General features: G+C 39.6%; 1 protein-coding gene across 1 annotated transcript in view; it reads right to left on the bottom strand.

The window, feature by feature from the left end:
- Positions 1 to 1,377: 1,377 nt before the first annotated feature.
- The window catches only part of GRID1 (glutamate ionotropic receptor delta type subunit 1), a 315,745-nt gene continuing 299,965 nt past the window's right edge, over positions 1,378 to 17,157 (bottom strand). The window contains exon 14 of the mRNA XM_009637022.1: positions 1,378 to 1,806. Coding sequence (XP_009635317.1) covers positions 1,378 to 1,806 — 429 coding nt within the window. The remainder of the gene's footprint in view (positions 1,807 to 17,157) is intronic.

A 17,157-nucleotide genomic window follows, 5' to 3' on the forward strand; every position in this document is an offset into this window, starting at 1 on the left:
CTGAAAGACAGCGATGGTCCATTAGCAAGAGTGGGCAGGAGGGGCAGGGGGAAGAGCAGTGATCAGTTATCTTGGGCATTTGAACTACTATTTGGGAAGGAAACAACGTGGTTTGCTTTTGTTTTGATTTTTTGTCATAGGAAATTGCACTGGTAATATTTGCAGAACAAAGCATTACATTCACTATATGTGTTGCTCTATCTTTGTCCTCTGATTGTGTTTCACAGACAAAAAAAGAAAAAAAAGGCAATTTACAGCCATTTCTACCTGAATTATAGGCATGGCCATTAAAATGTTTCTCTTCACAAACTCAATGGAAAAAAAAGCAGAGCTGTGCTTATAGACATGAGCTTAGCCTTGTCATTCAGGGATATGACTTCAACAGTGAGCGTTTCATCCATTATGCAGCAAATTCCTTGAAATCTTAAAGAACGAGACGGCACTGGAGGGCACAGCCCCTGCAATGCCATTACCTCCTGCCCGCTAAAGCTCTTCCTTGTCTCCTTTCAGCCATTGGTTCCTCCCCATTTTCAGTCGTGTACACAAGACACAAAAAAGAGCTGATCAGTTTGTTTTAAAAGCTTTCCCCTTAACCTAAAACCTCTTGTTTATCAAAACATTTACATATATAATATATACGTCATATACATAATATATATATAATATATATTATATATATAACTGAACACAGAAGGTTAAATAAAAAGAGCCACACAGTGCAGCAGGCATGTAAAAACACAATTCAAGAATCCTGTGCTTAAACTTAGAAACTGTGTGGAAGTTTAAATCTTTGTTAGAAGGAAAAATTTCTCTCTTTTTCTGTTTATTGTTTGTTGGATTTTGGTTATGATTTACGTTTAAAACATTTGTTACTACAATGAAAATACTGGCTGTTAAATTCTCGAGTGAATTGCAATCTTGTCTATGAAACAGCGTTCTGGGGAAAGGAGAGATCTGAGCATGGTGAACTTTTCTAGCAAGAAATGGATAATTTTTTTGCTCTTTAAAAAAAAAAAAAAGGAACGGTAAATTAATAAGTAAGTGTTGAAATCCACGGAAAAAAAAGTACGGCCCTCAGTCCCAGTAACTGGTCATCTTTGGCACTTGAGAACGATCACAAGTAGTTTGCCTTTTTATTCATATAGAACAAAATTTACAAAGTCATTCATACATTTTTGTTTTTTGTTTTTTTACTGACTTCGAAAATTGGGAATATTCAAAATACACTTTTACCCCACTTCATTCTTTCATTATTTACAGGTATATACAAGAAAAATGTAAGAGTTTGTGGTTTGTGGTTTTTTTTTTTTTTTTTTTTTTGTTTCTTTTAAATTTTGTATTAAAAAGCTCTGCTGGTTGTTTTACTGTTTGTTTTCATCATATGGATGTTCCATGCGAGGGCTCCATTGCTTCTGGAATGACTCCCCCCGGCACAGACTGAAATGACATTGGGATCGGGGTTTTCACGGGGCTCTGACGAAATAGTCCTCCATTTGGCGACCTGTGTTTACACTGTATGGAGGGCATGGTGGCCGAGCTGCTCAGGGGCAGCGGCAGGGTGCTGCTGGAGGCAGCTGTGAGTGTTCTGCTGGCACCATGAGTTGTCTGTTCTGGTAAAAAGGTGGTGACAGAAAGTTGCGTGTTCTGGTATTCGCGTACCGGCTCCAGGGTCTGAGTTGGCTGCATGCCACCAATCTCCAAGGCTGAGATTTCAATGGACGCTGGAGAGATCTGCTTGTGGGCTATGTCTTCATCAATTAAACTGTTCATGCGTCTATGGACCTGCTCCAGGTTCACTTCTTTGTCCTAGTGAGGAAGAAACCAGAACAATCAGTCCAAACACAATCTCCAATGCCATCCGGCCCCCCTCCACTTCCTCTGCGTGACAGGAGTTGCTGTTCGCTCATTATATCGCTTCCATTTCACCTGTGCCTACGCAAAACCTCAAGGTCTGACCAACATCTCCAGCTGAGAAACACATGCTGAAGAACACACCAGCTCAGTCTCACCCTGCAAAAGCCCCCGATGTCAGTATCATCCTCCTTGGAGGTAAACCGATGGCTCTGGTTCAGCTAACAGCCGACACCAGGGACCAGCACATCCCACAAGTCCTTAGCTGAACTTGCCCAAGTCCAGAAAGAAAGCATATGGCAGGCAAACAAACTAGCTGGGACTCCAAATTCCAGCGAACAGCTTGTCACCTTGTAATCACAGGACAGCTCACCACCGTCTCATCTAGCTGCACTGAATTTTCTAAGGAACGTGTCAGTAAAACACTGTGCACAGCCTAGCTGACTTCAGGGTAGTTGCTTCGTGTGTCAAAATCTACTGGCCAGGGGTTGTGGTGGTAGCGAAGTCTTCCCTTCCCAGCAAGAATTCCTGGGTCACCTACGTGGCACAGACTATTGACTTACTAGAACAGCACTGAGAGAGACCTGTTCCACGAGCCCTGGAGAGGGGACCGCTCATTTGTGTTTTGAACAGTTGCATCACCAACTACAAACTGCCCGGCATCTTGACATGTCATCTGGTAAAAGTTTATATCTGTGGTCAGAGCTTGGGAAAGCAACACTGGTCTTCAGTGTTGCTTCAGATTTGCCCAGGGAGGTGGTTGAGTCCCCATCCCTGGAGGTATTTAAAAGATGGGTAGATGAGGTGCTTAGGGACATGGTTTAGTGGTGGGATGGCAGTGCTAGTTAACGGTTGGACGTGATGATCTTAAAGGTCTTTTCCAACCTAGAGGATTCTGATTCTATGATTCAGAAAATGCATCAGCATCTGGTGAGAATGCATTAGCTAAGGGTCCCAGAGTGGTCTCCTCAAGGGACTTTCAGCACTACTTTTTCAACATGGTTTAGCTTCCATGAGGAAATACAGCCAAAGAAATCGTCTTTAAAACCTGAAGCAGCACAGACCTACAATGGGCTGTTTATCACCTCAGTGCGGCATTCGGGATGTTCAGATTGGAAAGCAACAAAACTGGCAGGGTAAAGTCAACCACCTGGGATGCTGTATGACTGAATTTTAATAGCTAGCATTGTATTGCCAATAAAAAGGTATTACATTATATCATTTCTCTATATTTCATAAAGCGCAGCTATGATCTGCAGTTGTAGTTATTTGGTGCAAGTGTAACACACAGCAGACTAGCAGCAAAGCGTCTGTAAAAGCCCAACAATCCTGGAACTAAAGAAATTCCCTGCTCTGACAGAAACCTGTGATTACATTGGGAAGCCAGCAGAATCCCAGCCCAGGAAACAGGACTAACCTGAAACTTTTGCATTCCAGTAATCCCCAGTCGCCCACAGATCAATGTGTGCTTAGATGTTGGTTAAACCAAAGAGCAGCAGCCTTACAGATGCTCTGGTTCATGCAAAAAAAATAAGCTCTGGGAACAGAGAAGTATAAGATGCCACTGCCACCCATTCCTCATGATCTTTTGCCACTGGTGTTTAGGTGGAGCACAGAGAATTACAATATTATTCCGGTGGTAACCACTGCTCTGCAACTTCGCTTTCACCTGTAAAGTGACAATCAAGTCAACTCCTAAGCCCTCGATTCCTGTCAACATCAACTACAGATTTGATTCTAACCTTGTGATTTAACACCACTTCTATATTACTCAAGAACCGTTGGATTTGCTGATCTCTGCATGGATTTGGAAATGAATTAGTGTTACATGATGATGAACCCAAACCTGTGTCCTTAGCTTAGGGTAAATCCCTACTGATTTCAACTGGAGTACAGTTGTTCAACAGTTTCAGGGCTGAGCTGCACGTTGCACCACCTTTGCTAATCACAATCCACCAAACTCCCAAAGAAGCTCCCAGGAACCCTAGGGGATATCACCTTCCTCACCAGAGAAACAAACTATTTTTTACAAAATACTGCTTTTTCAGCCAAGTATTCTAATCAGGTAATTCTGAGTTAGAGAAAATCAATAGACAATAAACAAAAAATAAACTTTTGTGGCAAAAAGGGACCACAGAATACTTGATCAGATACCCACTGCAGCTGCTTTGAGTCCTTCTTGCCAACAGCCAGACCTGACCTGTCAGGCTCATGGTTTAATCTTAGCCAATACACCAAGCTGATGATAACACAGGGGCTCTTTCATAAACTCTGTAGCAAGGTAAATTAAGGATTTGTGGTATAATGGCCAGAGGATTACATGGATTTAATTCACTATTTTATTCATTTCTATTCCTTGAAGTAAAATTGTGGACTGGGGACATGAGAGGTGTTCATACATTATCCTCTGTTGGGAGTAAGGGCTCGACCTCTACGGGTGGGCTCCCTTTGCGCAGTCGCCTGGCCAAGTATGGCTGCATTTCTCAGCTGTCTGCCAACGAAAGCTCACTGCGAAGTTCTGCTTATCCACAAACTTCAGCTACCACCGCATATGATGATATCCGCGTCTAAGGAAGCTAACTCCCAGCAGCCCGTTATATAATGCTTCTTTAGGTACCCTGCACTATTTCTTTCTCAAAAATGCTGTTAGCTTCGATTTAGACTCCTAGGTTGGCATTGTAGTTATCTGGGACCCATATTCTTGCTAAACCCCTACTACAAAATCAAAAAAAAGTAGAAAACAGGTTAGAACCGAGCAAATACTAGAACAAATTTTCCTAAATAAGACTTTGGAGAAATATTCATGACTCATTTGCATTTTTCTGAGCTTTTGCCAACTACTACTGCTTTCTTCACATCATTTCAAGTGAAAATATACATCAACAGTTTCTTTGTGTTCTTTGATTACAAGCACATCCTCAGTGTGTTCCATCCTGCTTTGCTACAGGAACAAATATAATGTGACTGGGATAACTAGCCAAGCCAGAGGGGAAGGTAGAGTTTCAATATTTGCAATGTGCAGTCAGTAGCTGTTTGCAGAGGAAAAATACAGCTGTGAATGAGGTGTGCTCTGTACTTGGAGCATCAGTGCACAAAAGGTCATAAAATTCAAAGGATGAATTAACCCCAGTTATATATTTAGCTTAGCTCTTTTAAGATGTAACATGAAGAACCACAGATGGGATGCTCTTAAAACACATCTCCTGGTCCAGACCAGAGGGGTTATTAAGGACCACCTCAGTTGGAACGTTTCCCTCCGCTTGCCCTCTTTTCTTCTGCTGTACACAGTCCAGCTCTGGGACAGCATTCCTTGGAAAATGGTGGATTTGCAGTTGCTTATGCTTCACAATATAAACCTATGTTACACTGTGCTAAAGTTTTCATTATCAGGAAAAAAGAAAAACGTAATTCCTGCACGCAGACATCACATTTTATCTACTACAGAATACTTCATTAAGTAAGTAGAGAAGTAAATGCTTAGGACTTTTTTAAGAGGTAGGGGTGGGGATTTCATTTGCCTACTTCTAACTCTTTTTTCAGCATTAAGGACAACTTTCTGGCCTTATTAAGATCAGGGAAAACTTTTTAAAGGCTTCCAAGAGCCCAGAAGTTCACATTATTCCATCTTTTTGTTGTTAAAATAAAATGTTCGTAAAGGTTAAGGAAAACAACTCTGTCTCTGAGGAACAATAAAATCATGTTTTTAAAGGTTCTTCCCTTTTTCTTTGTCTTATTAGATGAAGAGTGGTTAAATAACTAAATGTCAAGACTTGTATGAAACTATCTTAATACTGAGCGATTTTTCAAATGCTTTAAAAAAAAAAAAAGACAAAAATTAGAAACCATTGAAAGATTAGTTTGTTGCTACATACTAGAAGGCTGCCTTGAATCCCAAGATTTCCAGGACTAAGGGGTCTGGGATAGCTTTATTTGACAAGCCAAGCTTTCAGAATTTGCAAATTCTGTAAACCTCATCTTTCTTTTCCTTTATTGTTCTCCTGGAAAATTCAGTAACAAAGCATTTGTTACTGAGAAGTAACAAGGTAAATGGGAAAAGGGTTAAATGGTAATAAAGCCAGAAAAACAAATCTTAGAAATTACGATGTTTTGCTCCCTTGTCAGCTCAGTGTTTTCCTTTATTTTTAGTTCTATAATTCTCATTAAATATGAGCCATTTGTTATAATTTTTAAGCACTTACTTAGGTTGTATTTTTTTTCATCTCCTGAGGCTCTGTCACCTTAATTGTGAAATGGCAATGTAGCATTGCAAAAGATTTTCAGGCTTTCTGATGCTGTGACTGTTCTCTATTTTTGTATTTCTCTCTGACAAAATGAACAAATTAAAATTAATGAATTACTATAAATTAATAAATTGAAGCTTGGAGCTAGGGAATGGCAGAGGCACCAGACTTGGCAGCTGGATGGAAAAACCAGGAGCCATCGTGGAGGCTGGTGTGCCGGTTTGCTAGCCCAGAGGCTCCCCTTCCCCAAAGGGCAGCCCCTCGGGGGAAGCCTTAGTGCTTCTCTTCACAAAGGTTCCCGGCTTCAGCTCCACTTAGCTCCATTAGGTCTCTTCAAGAGCTGAATGAACGAGCTCCAAACAGAATACTTCAGTCTCTGTGACAGACACATTACCAAAGGTTTCTTCTCTTTCTTTTTTGTCCTTAATATGCAAAACTTCGTTAGTATTATAAATGTCACATCTCAGCTGTTTCATGCCAACTCAACTTCACTTTTCATATCTAGCTACATTAGATAAAAGTATACACTTGTGTAGGAGATCAAATATTTTTCCTTTGCTACCTTCACAATTCTATTTTCAATATTAATGTTGTAGTCCAAAGAGATCAGTTGAAGAAATCAATCAGTGAAGGGAAGAAAAAACATCACGTGCAAGGAAAATGAATTACAAACACAGGCTTATCCTCCTCAAGCTTAAGGAAACCAAACTAACCAAACATTACTTCTGGCCAGGAAATTGTCTTATTCATAAATACCAATTTAAATGTCATTCTTCCCCAATGAGTTTGAGTTCTGGAAGGGTGAATGAAGGGCATCTATCTGATACATCTCAAGCACTTGATGAGGAGCAACAGGTTCAGTGGCAACCGTCAGCCTGGATTTGAAGGATGCTCACCAGAATTATCTGGGAACGACTAACCCTGCATGACCTCACCTGCAAGAAACAACAACTCCCTTTCAGGATTAACGAAGGTTGGCCTTATCACATGGAGAGAAATTATGGCAAGATATAAATGCAGACAGGATGATTTACAGAGTAATCAATATTTTTTTCTAGCTTATTTTTTGTGACTTTTGAGAGTGGGCTCTAACAAAAGCATGTGGACAGTCAGATTGAAAGAATATGCAACTATTTGGGAGGTGCATCTCACTGACTGTTGGAAAGGAGCTACTGGCCGATCATTTCAAGAAATTGCCTACATCACTCTAAACACAATTAATTGAAAGGTAATACTGCTCAGCTGCCAGACTCGCAATGGGTGGGATTTTCCAAAGGGAAGATTTTTTAGAAAAATATTTTTATTAAAGACACTAATGTGGCCTCTTCTTTTTACTCATGATTTCTTTGATCTTATCACAAAGTTCAAGAGAAGCCACTTGAAGAGAGAAAAATATTGTAAGCTGATGAAGCAGTTTCAGTAAGGCCAAAAAGGGAGACAAATGCCCAGAAAAGAAAGCCAAATATCTGCAGAGATTTGATGCTAAAACTATGCCAAAACTGTGATAAGTTGCATCTGCATCCCTCACATGCAAATAAAACCACAGTAGACTAGAGGAGAAGAAAAAGACTGATGGTCCTGACCCTAAATATCAAGCACTAAAAATTCAGAATTGTAGCCAATATGGGCAGACAGGCACATACACCAAGGGACTATCATAAATGCGTCAATGCCTCCCGGTCAGATGCTGATAACTGTGCCAAGTATTAAAAGCCCGTTAATGCAGTTCTTAATAAGCCTCAGGAGATACTCAGAAAATAATGCTTGAGAACTTTTAAAGTAATATAGTCTTAATCATCAATCACGGTGCATTTCTGGTTTGTTTGTTTGCTTCTGTCTTGGGTGACAATATGAAGGATTATCTTTCGGTGAGAGAATGAAACAAAGACATAAATGTTAATACTACATTTTCATTCTGTGAAAGAACTATTTAAAAAAATAAGGCAATTTTGTGATTAGGACTGGGGTTCAAAATTTGAGTCAAGCCCCAGCCTCAGACAGACAGTTCCTCGTCTGTCCTTGACCAGGTCACATGCCAGTCTCTTAACCCATACACATGCATTAAAGAATACAAGTATCAGCAGTCATGAGACACAGCTGATGGAGGGCACACACATATACCCAGCTAGGCAGAAAGGAAGTCTCTGAGGAACTTCCATGCACAGACAGACATACCGCGTAACTGGAAAACAAAGCAGAGAGATAAAACTGAACAGCAAAGTTTCCATGCTCAGGTACCCACAGGCTATTCTCTTCTCAGCTCAGCGTCAAAACCCACAGCTCCACCCAGCTACCAGCTTCTGTCCATGGGGTTTCAGACATCATGGACTCAAACATTTAGCTTGTTAAGGAGAAAGGAAGCAGCAGCAGCTCTGCATATGTACATTTGTTTAAGACTATTCCAAAATTCTGTATTCACCTAGGGTCATAATCATTACTTTCAGCTGCAGCTACTGCATATGTAAAGCTGTCATTTTAATTTATTCCAGGAGGCTCTGACAGAGTGGCAAACCCAGATATAATTGGCTTGGTCAAGAAGAAAAAGCAGTGATGATATGTAATAGACATGCTGCAAAACAATGACAACACAGGATGGTGTTATATTAATACAAATAACACCTTTTTAATATGGCTGAGTTTGCCACACATTATCCTAGAGATTCCGCCGTCAACAATGCAGTGAAATGCAGACAGACGTGTAAACAGATGCAGCGATGATGTACGTTTGCTGTCATTAATTTAACACAGGCAACTGACCTAGTCAAATAGCACTTAATGTTACATAAAATTTGCTGAATGGTTTCTGAGTGCACTTTGCTAGATGCCAGTTTGACCGTAACAGTACCTTATTAGAAATAAGTACGGATGCACCTCAAGAGTCTACTTGAAAAACTACTTTTATAAATAGGCCCAACTCTGCAATCAAGCTTCTGCTCTTATGAGTGGAAACTATACCATGTATTTGAAATTAGCAATTAACTAAGCTATAATCCATAAAACATCTGTTAGAAGAATCCATCGAGACTGACATCAGTTGAGGTCCAGTAGACTGTTATCCAATTGAAAGGATAAAAGAAATGAAGGAGTTTTGCAATATATTGTTTTCATTCAATGTGTAATCATCTTCAAAGAAACAAAACTTCATGAAAAATTATGTACAAAAGGCCACCTTATTCACTAGGAGGTGCTCTCCTTCACCAGAGAGCAGAAATTCCTTTACGAAGAGACAGTAATATTCTTTTCCCTCCTAAGTAAACCTGAAAAAAAATGAGAAATAACAGAATACTGCAACGATGAAGTTAATGTGATAGAAGATTTTTTCGAATACATTGCCAAAGTTTATTCCCACCTACCCACAGCCAGAAAATATCTATAATCGGTGAAAGTAAGAAACTATTACCAAAAACCTAGAGACCAATCAAGTAGAAGTGACTTGCCACAGAATTGCTATAAGTAGCAAGGAGCTTCAGGAAGCAGTCCCTATCTTCCCACACCCACGTTGCCCCCCCTTACCCAGGTTGGATTTACCTAACGTGAAATCACATCTAGCCAGGGGTCTAATTCTGAAGATGGCTGTGACCGTCCCATAGTCCATGCCTGTGAGCCTTGTCCAGAAACACACTGGACACTAAGCTCCCCACCAGCCCACTGAAGCTGATGTTGCACACCAATTTAAACCAGCTAAACATCCATCTTTATTTTTAATCTTCAACTCCATCTGCATGCTATGGCACTGCGTGAATAAAGATCCAAGGCACAGTACCAACGGGACAAGCATGGCACATTAGGTGACAGCAGGTAGCCCCGCAGTCTCTTGCCGTGATCGGCTCCCATGTTCATCACAATCCATGAAATAAGTGCAACCACAGAGAAACACTGGCTAACCCTCACAACCAACGGCAGACTCAAACCCTCAAGGTAAGAGGCTGTGATAGCATCCTCACTTGTTACTCAATCGGAAAGGGGACATTCAGCCTCATGCTGAGGTATTCAAGCTTTAAAATCCTTACCGACCTTGGTTCACAAGCATTGGAAGTTGGTCACTCAACTACAAAGAAAATGAATGACTGGTTCACATTACACAGATGTTTCCACAGTTTTCATGAGGTTAAATAAACAGGAGAGTAAGTAAACGCAAAGAAACATTTTTCAACACAAGCAGCAAAATGCAGTACGGAATGAGTGCTGGTTGATGAGCATGCCAATGTCTCTGCAAAGGAACTCTTTTGGGAGAAAGGAGAACTTGCACATGGAGAAACCTTTACTGTGCACACACTGCATATATTGTAGTTACAGGCATTTCCAATAACACAAAGGTTAGGTTCAAGGGGAGTTCCAGGGAGAGGTAAAAATGAGGAGAAAACTAGCAAGGATTCATCTGTGCAGGCATTTCCAACAACAAACCAATTACTGTATGTTTATTATAAATTCTCACCATGCTTCTGAGGCCCAACCTCACATCATTGGCCATCTCCAGATAGAAAGGGAAAGGAAGACGTGGGGAGAAAAAAAAAGGATCAAGATAGTGAGGCTAGTAATGTAATCAGTATTTCACTCTTTTTAGCAAACATATACTTATTACTTTTTATACTTCTGGTTTGAAATAACAAATTCTAGCCACTGCCAACAAAGGGGATGGCCCTGAAGAGGGTGGTGTTTTCAGAATTCAACTAAATCTAAAATGACCCTGTGAGGTGACAGATTATTCTTTTACAAAGTAAAGATTAAATTCACGAAGGTTCTGTTCCAACACTCACTAAAAATTAATGGATTCTTTACATTGCTTTACTCAGCTTTTAAATCCTAAATTATTAGCTAGTCCATAAGGGATGTAATTTTTCACTCTGCTGAGCCCAAAGCAAAGCAATGCTACCCTGTAACAGTCCGATTTACTCTGCTGGAGCATCAGGCATAACAGATTGCTCTATCATCATCCTTCTGTGCCATTCCAGCCTAGTCAAACCCAAATCTCAAAAGTTCCCATTTTTTCCTACTCCTATATTCCAGGAGTACAAGAGAGAGTTGGCACAGGACACAGAGTTGCTTCCACAACCTGTTTGATGCCCAGCAACAGTTGCCTTGCAAAGCCTCTCCACTCCACCTATGTGAAAGCCTCAGAAAACTCTTACTCCTGACTATTAGCCACAAATGTTTTAATTAAAAACTGAATTTTTGAAAAGGTTTCTGCAGCCCCATTCAGAGCAGTATTTTGGAAACTGCCCAAGCTCCTATTTCGACATGGGAAAAGACATGGCCAGCCAAATCATTAAAATAGCTCAGCATAATAAAAATCTGGATACCACTTTCCCAAAAGAGAACTCTTGGATACTGAATACTTCTGAAGAAACAGTACTTGTTATGTTGATTAAGTCCAAGTAGGTCTTTCTATATATGTGCTTATAAAAGTGGTACTGAATTTATGGAAAATCATAACCAAACCATCAAGTTTTAAAAGAAAAATAAAGTATATATTTTCTGCAGTATTAGTACCTTTGATTTTTAATATTTTGTTAATGTGGAGCACAGGTTATTTCAGGTATTATAAAATTATTTAATTTTAATGGATAAACAGATTTATAAGTTGCTTCTTAATATTATCGTACGTAAAGTTCAATCTCCAGCAGATCTTTTCAACGCACATGTAACTTCCAGTTCATGTTTTACGTGTGTTGGTTTCAAAGCAACTCAGGTTTGATCCTACACCACTAAAATGAAGTGTTTTGGTGATCAGGATCAAAAACTTACTTAATTTCACGTACATGTCTAAATGTAGGATTAAGGCCTAAGGCACTTTACAAACCACAAAAATGTAAAAAAAATATTGAGAATACAGTCACATTTTATGTTTTTTATTTTAAACTTTTACTGATTTCGTTATTACTGAACATTCAACACCCTCTCAAAAAGTCAACTTTAAAATACCACTGTAGGCTGAGATAAAATATACAAACATTAGCTTCGTAAACATTGTGTAAAGAATCTAAAAGAATCTGACACATTAAGGCTCCAATTCAGTAAAATACATAAGCTCATGCCAAGCACATGAGTAGCCACAGAAGTTCTCTGGGATAGGTGACGTAATGCAACTTAAGCAAGTACTTAAATTCATCACCAAACTGGAACTTTAAATAGCTTGCTTCTTTCTGACTTCTTTGCATGGCAACGTCCATTTTTTAAGCTGATTTCTGTTCAGTTATTTCCCCCTGCCCCCACTAAGGTTCATGCAGAGTAAATGCAGATTATATCCCTAAGAATCCCGCTAGCGGGGGTTTCCTATATGACTGGGCGAAAAATTAATCCAAACACAAAAACCCCTTCCTTGCAGCTAGGGAAATATGCTGGAACCAAACCTGAATGCTTCAGCACCGCTTTGGGTAGCAGAAGCCTGGGCCCAGCGTCATTAATCATGGGGATGACATGTCACTTTTAAATCCATTACAGCCTTGACCTAAATCTATGGTGATCAATACCAAGAGTTGACTGATTTCGTTGGATTCTTAATGAGCACGCTGTCTCTGACCAGGTATTACAGAATATCTGCTTCACTGTTAGGGACCTCTAAGGAGAAAATCTTGTTTCTTCACTCATGTAACAAGCCAACACTGAGTCAGGTAAGATGCCCTTCCAGCTATTATCAGTTTCTGTACAAGGCAGTTTATATATTATATCCTCCTGCTCTTTTTTTGTTTCTTTAACTGACTCTTCCAGCTTATACTTCATCATCAAACAGCATTAAACTTCGCATTCTGGGATGACTGATTCCTAACACCGCTTTGCTGATTTTAAAATGCTAGTTAAATGAAGTTTCTCAGCTTATTATATTCCAAGCTAGTTTGAAACTGAATTTCTAGATGGCATTAAAATGCATTATTTTGCCAGTGTGTGCATTATTTATTTTCCCCAAAAAACTTTATTTATTCTTAGAAAAGTAGAATACAATACAGTGGTACAAACAAATGATCATTTATATGCAACTGAGCAAAAAATGTACAAAGATTTCAGACATGTCATAAAAATACAGAAAAAAATAATTTAAAATAAAAACAAGATAAAATATAGAGGACATGCAATGAAGGGAAAATAAAATATCAGTTTGATGATCTCATGTTTCCTCTCACTCTCAAAAGGAACCATCCCAGGGGAAATCAAATTGTCAGATAAAAAGATAACACCACAAAGGAGACAAGGTAAATGAAGTGACGAAGAAAAAGACAAGGAAAGTGAAAATAATGGTGAAAGCATAAGGCTCTTTAATAATCAAAAACAACACTGCTGACACCATGCTGAAGGTACAGAAGCCTCGATTGCCATGGAATGGTATCTGGTTGGAGGACTGAAGTGAGAAGACTACGGTGCAAACCACAACTCTTAGCAGTGACAAATTCTGATCCATTGGACTCGTATGTGCTAGCTCGTACTCCACTTCTAAGGTACACTGGGTTTCATAGTCTCCTCATGCCAGAGAAGAGTCCTAGTGGGTAACTTTCATGACTGCTAAAGCTGGAAATATGGGTATTTGAGGTAGGCTGGAGTTTGCATATCATCGAACATGGAAACAGGGGAACTTAAGGCAGATCATACCAGGCTGCCCTGGCCAGAGATACAGGTTTTCTGTCTTTCCTCCTGCATACCGCCAAGATATTGGTGAGAATTTTTACAGTCATTTTGCTACCTCCCGCTATCCTACCAAGCTAGAAAGTATTGCAGAGTCTAGATTTTTTGAGATGCGATAACATTTAAAACACTATTAAGCTGGGAGTAGCAGGAAAGGGGAATGATAAGGTGCTGTTACTAGTACACAAGTCTGTTCCCACTCTGGACAGTACCTGAATTGCTGCCCCCTTTTAATAATTTAAAAATAAAAAGTGAGAACAGAGAAGTGAAAAGCGTCTGTTGAATAAAATGATTTTGCAGAAGCATGAGAAAGTTAAGAAATCACAAACGAAGCTGTGAAGGCTGTGATTGTTAATGAATTATAAATCTGACACAAGTTATGAGGCAATGACTAGAAGCAACTCAGGACATGGAAAATTGTGCCGTTCCTTAATCAGTAAAAAACCAAAATCTTCATGCACTACAAAATTGCAAACACGCTGGGTACAGGTTCTGAAACACTCACATTGCTAGGAGTAGCACAGTTGGTTTGGAAAAAATACATTTCTGATTTATAATCGATATTATCTGAGCTAAGAAATAATGAAACCAGGAGTTTCTGGAGATCGTTCTGATATTGTCTTTCAAGAGCTGTATTAGCAATAAGTGATTTAATATCAGCTTTTATGGAAGATGAAACAAGTATCAGTTCCCAGCAAAAAAAAAATCATCCTGTGCAAGTGACAAATTTTCTTTGATGTGGGGTTGCCTGTTAATTTGTTTTTAGTGAATACATTTTGTGCACAGGCAAAAATACGGGAATTCTATTTCCTTTCCATGAATAACATGGTATTTTATCTTTCCTTCTAAGCTTTCATTGGTTTGGACTATAGCATGTGGATGGACTAGGAGTGCTTTCTTAATAGGCCTGAAGAGATCTCAGAAGTAATAATCTTCAAGGGGAACAGTACATCACAGTAAGACATAGCTGATAAAGCACAGAGGATGCTGGGGAGTCCATCGCAGTAAGCAGCTACACTTGATCATAATGACAACAAAGGTTTGAAAACTGTCTTTCGGTGTGTCAAATAGAATAAAAGATACCAACAACTTGATGATGTGGTGAAGCCCTTGGCAGCTAAATGATCCAAATTATATTATAGCTTACTGATATCATGAAATAAATGCGTAGGGCTCATACAAAAAGATACAGAAATCTAGAAATAATTATTGAAAGCTCGACATTTCTATGATACCAGGTTTCAATAACTTTATCTGATTGCTCAGGTATTCAAAAGGGACATAGAGTGACTGACAGAGATTCCATTAATTGGCATATTTTATTTTACAACTCTCCAAATTTCTGAAGCTTATCAAAGTCAAAAGATTAGGTATCAGTATTGCAGGCTGAGTAGCAGCTGTGTGAATTGAAGATTTTAACACACAGAGATAGATGTATGAACTGCTAAATTTCACAGTGGGTATGGGATGGCTGGATATTAACAATAATTAGGAGAGAACGATTATAAATTCTAGAAAGTCTGATTTGAAAAAGATGACCAAATGTAAATTTTTCTGAATTAGAAAATCGTAAGAGCATTTAAACATTACATGTGTTGACTGTAAGAGATTACAAACTTGAACCCTAATAGAAGAATGCAGCACGGTGTTGCAGCTATACGTTTTTTCCTGATTTTGGAGCTAATCTTTCTTTTGTTAATCTGATTTGATAAGGATTAAATGAAGAATTAAAAGGGATAACACTAAGGTTTTTACAGCAGAACTCATTAGAAACATTTTTACAAATCCAATTCAAATAGAATAAAAGTATCTTGTATCAACATCCTGAAATTCAACCCAGCCTTCACTTGTCCAGCAAGAAATTTCACTATTCCTTGCACGATAGAATTGTGAACCAATGGCAACTCTGGTTTTGGACAAGTAAAGGAAGTCCATCTTTCCTGGAGGTTTACCTTAATGAACTGACTCAATGAGTAGAAATGATACTATTTTTTAATTGGGTGGGGCAGATTTTCTTCATATGCAAAGAATGGAAAAAATATTCCAACTGGAAGTAGTCTCCACCTGCCATAACTTTTCCTATAAAGTCTCTACAAATGTAGATCAGATTCACATCAAAGTCATGGTGTCAGGTTTCAAAAGATAGGCTTCCTGTTCCTCCCAGTTACAAAATTAACACTACATTTTTCACACTCATTTTAATTAAGAGTTGTGATTTATACCACACAGAAATCTGAGTCCTTGAACAACTCAATATACTGGCTGAGGCTAACCTCCACAAAAGCCAAAGGAACACAAAGTGGAAGAGGAAAAGACAATGAACTGGCAAATATCAACATCTTAATGTCAGCCGAAAAAATTTCGCTAATGAAGGCTGTGCACGTTCTTCCAGCCACAGACTTCACAGACCCTCAATGTACAAAATGATAGGTCTCTCAAAATAACATTTCCCTCGCTCTCCAACAAGCTGCATGGCCGCTCAACCCTGTCATAGATCTGCCAGAGCAGGCACGCATCCATCTTCCCAACATCTGGTTTTTGAGTTGGCAATTGTTGGCATGACGCAGCCTACCAAGCGGGTCAAGCCAAAGAGAGAACGTTACACATGGGCTCTGCAAGTTATGACAACTCCTCATTCAATCCTGAATCCACTGTAATTTTCTACAATGGATTTCTAAAGCTCCTAACAGGGTAAGGAAGCCAAACACTGCCTCCTTGGCCTTCGCCTCACAAGGTAACACCAAAGTCTAATCTCAGGCTGCAAGAAAATCAGCCCCTTCCATGACCCTCCACAAGCTCTGCACTTCACAGGAGGAAATGGTTGGGAGACAATCCAGTTCCCACAATTTTTAGGTGATAACACAACACTCGTGTTTTGCCAAAGCCCTCCCAAAAGCAGGAGAAAATCAGCAGCGTGACTTTAGTTTGCAGCTGTTACTGAACTAACGGCTTGGCTGGGGTGCCAGATGCAGCAGAGAGGCAGATTTTAATGTTCTGTATATGCTATGCATGCCAGAGCTCTATAATGATGGCTACGGCTGTAAAAATGCTGGATAACACACAACGACAGAAATGAGAGATCCCGAATGCATTCCTCCTGGAAATCAAACCCTCTTTTCGCTTTTGGTCCCCTCAGCAATGCTCAGCCACTGTTCCTGACTCAAGCAGAGGTGTCCCCAGGACGCAACGCTCCCCTCATCCCTGCATCCCATCGTTTCCAAAGTTTTGAAACTTGGTTCTCCTAAATACGTTGAAAATCCTCAACCAATCCACACCATCTCTTCTGAAACTCGGCTGCTTAATGACAGCAGCCACTGGCAATCCTGCTTCCATCCTGCCTCACTAGCAATGCGAAAATAAAATATCTCTGCCCCCTGATCTACCAAGAAATATCCGCTACATTCGTTTGCTAATTTGTCCGAGTGGATGTTGTGGCCGCTGTGACTGGACC

Source organism: Egretta garzetta, unplaced genomic scaffold (assembly GCF_000687185.1).
Source record: "Egretta garzetta isolate BGI_Z169 unplaced genomic scaffold, ASM68718v1 scaffold204, whole genome shotgun sequence".
Taxonomy (NCBI): Eukaryota; Metazoa; Chordata; class Aves; order Pelecaniformes; family Ardeidae; genus Egretta; species Egretta garzetta.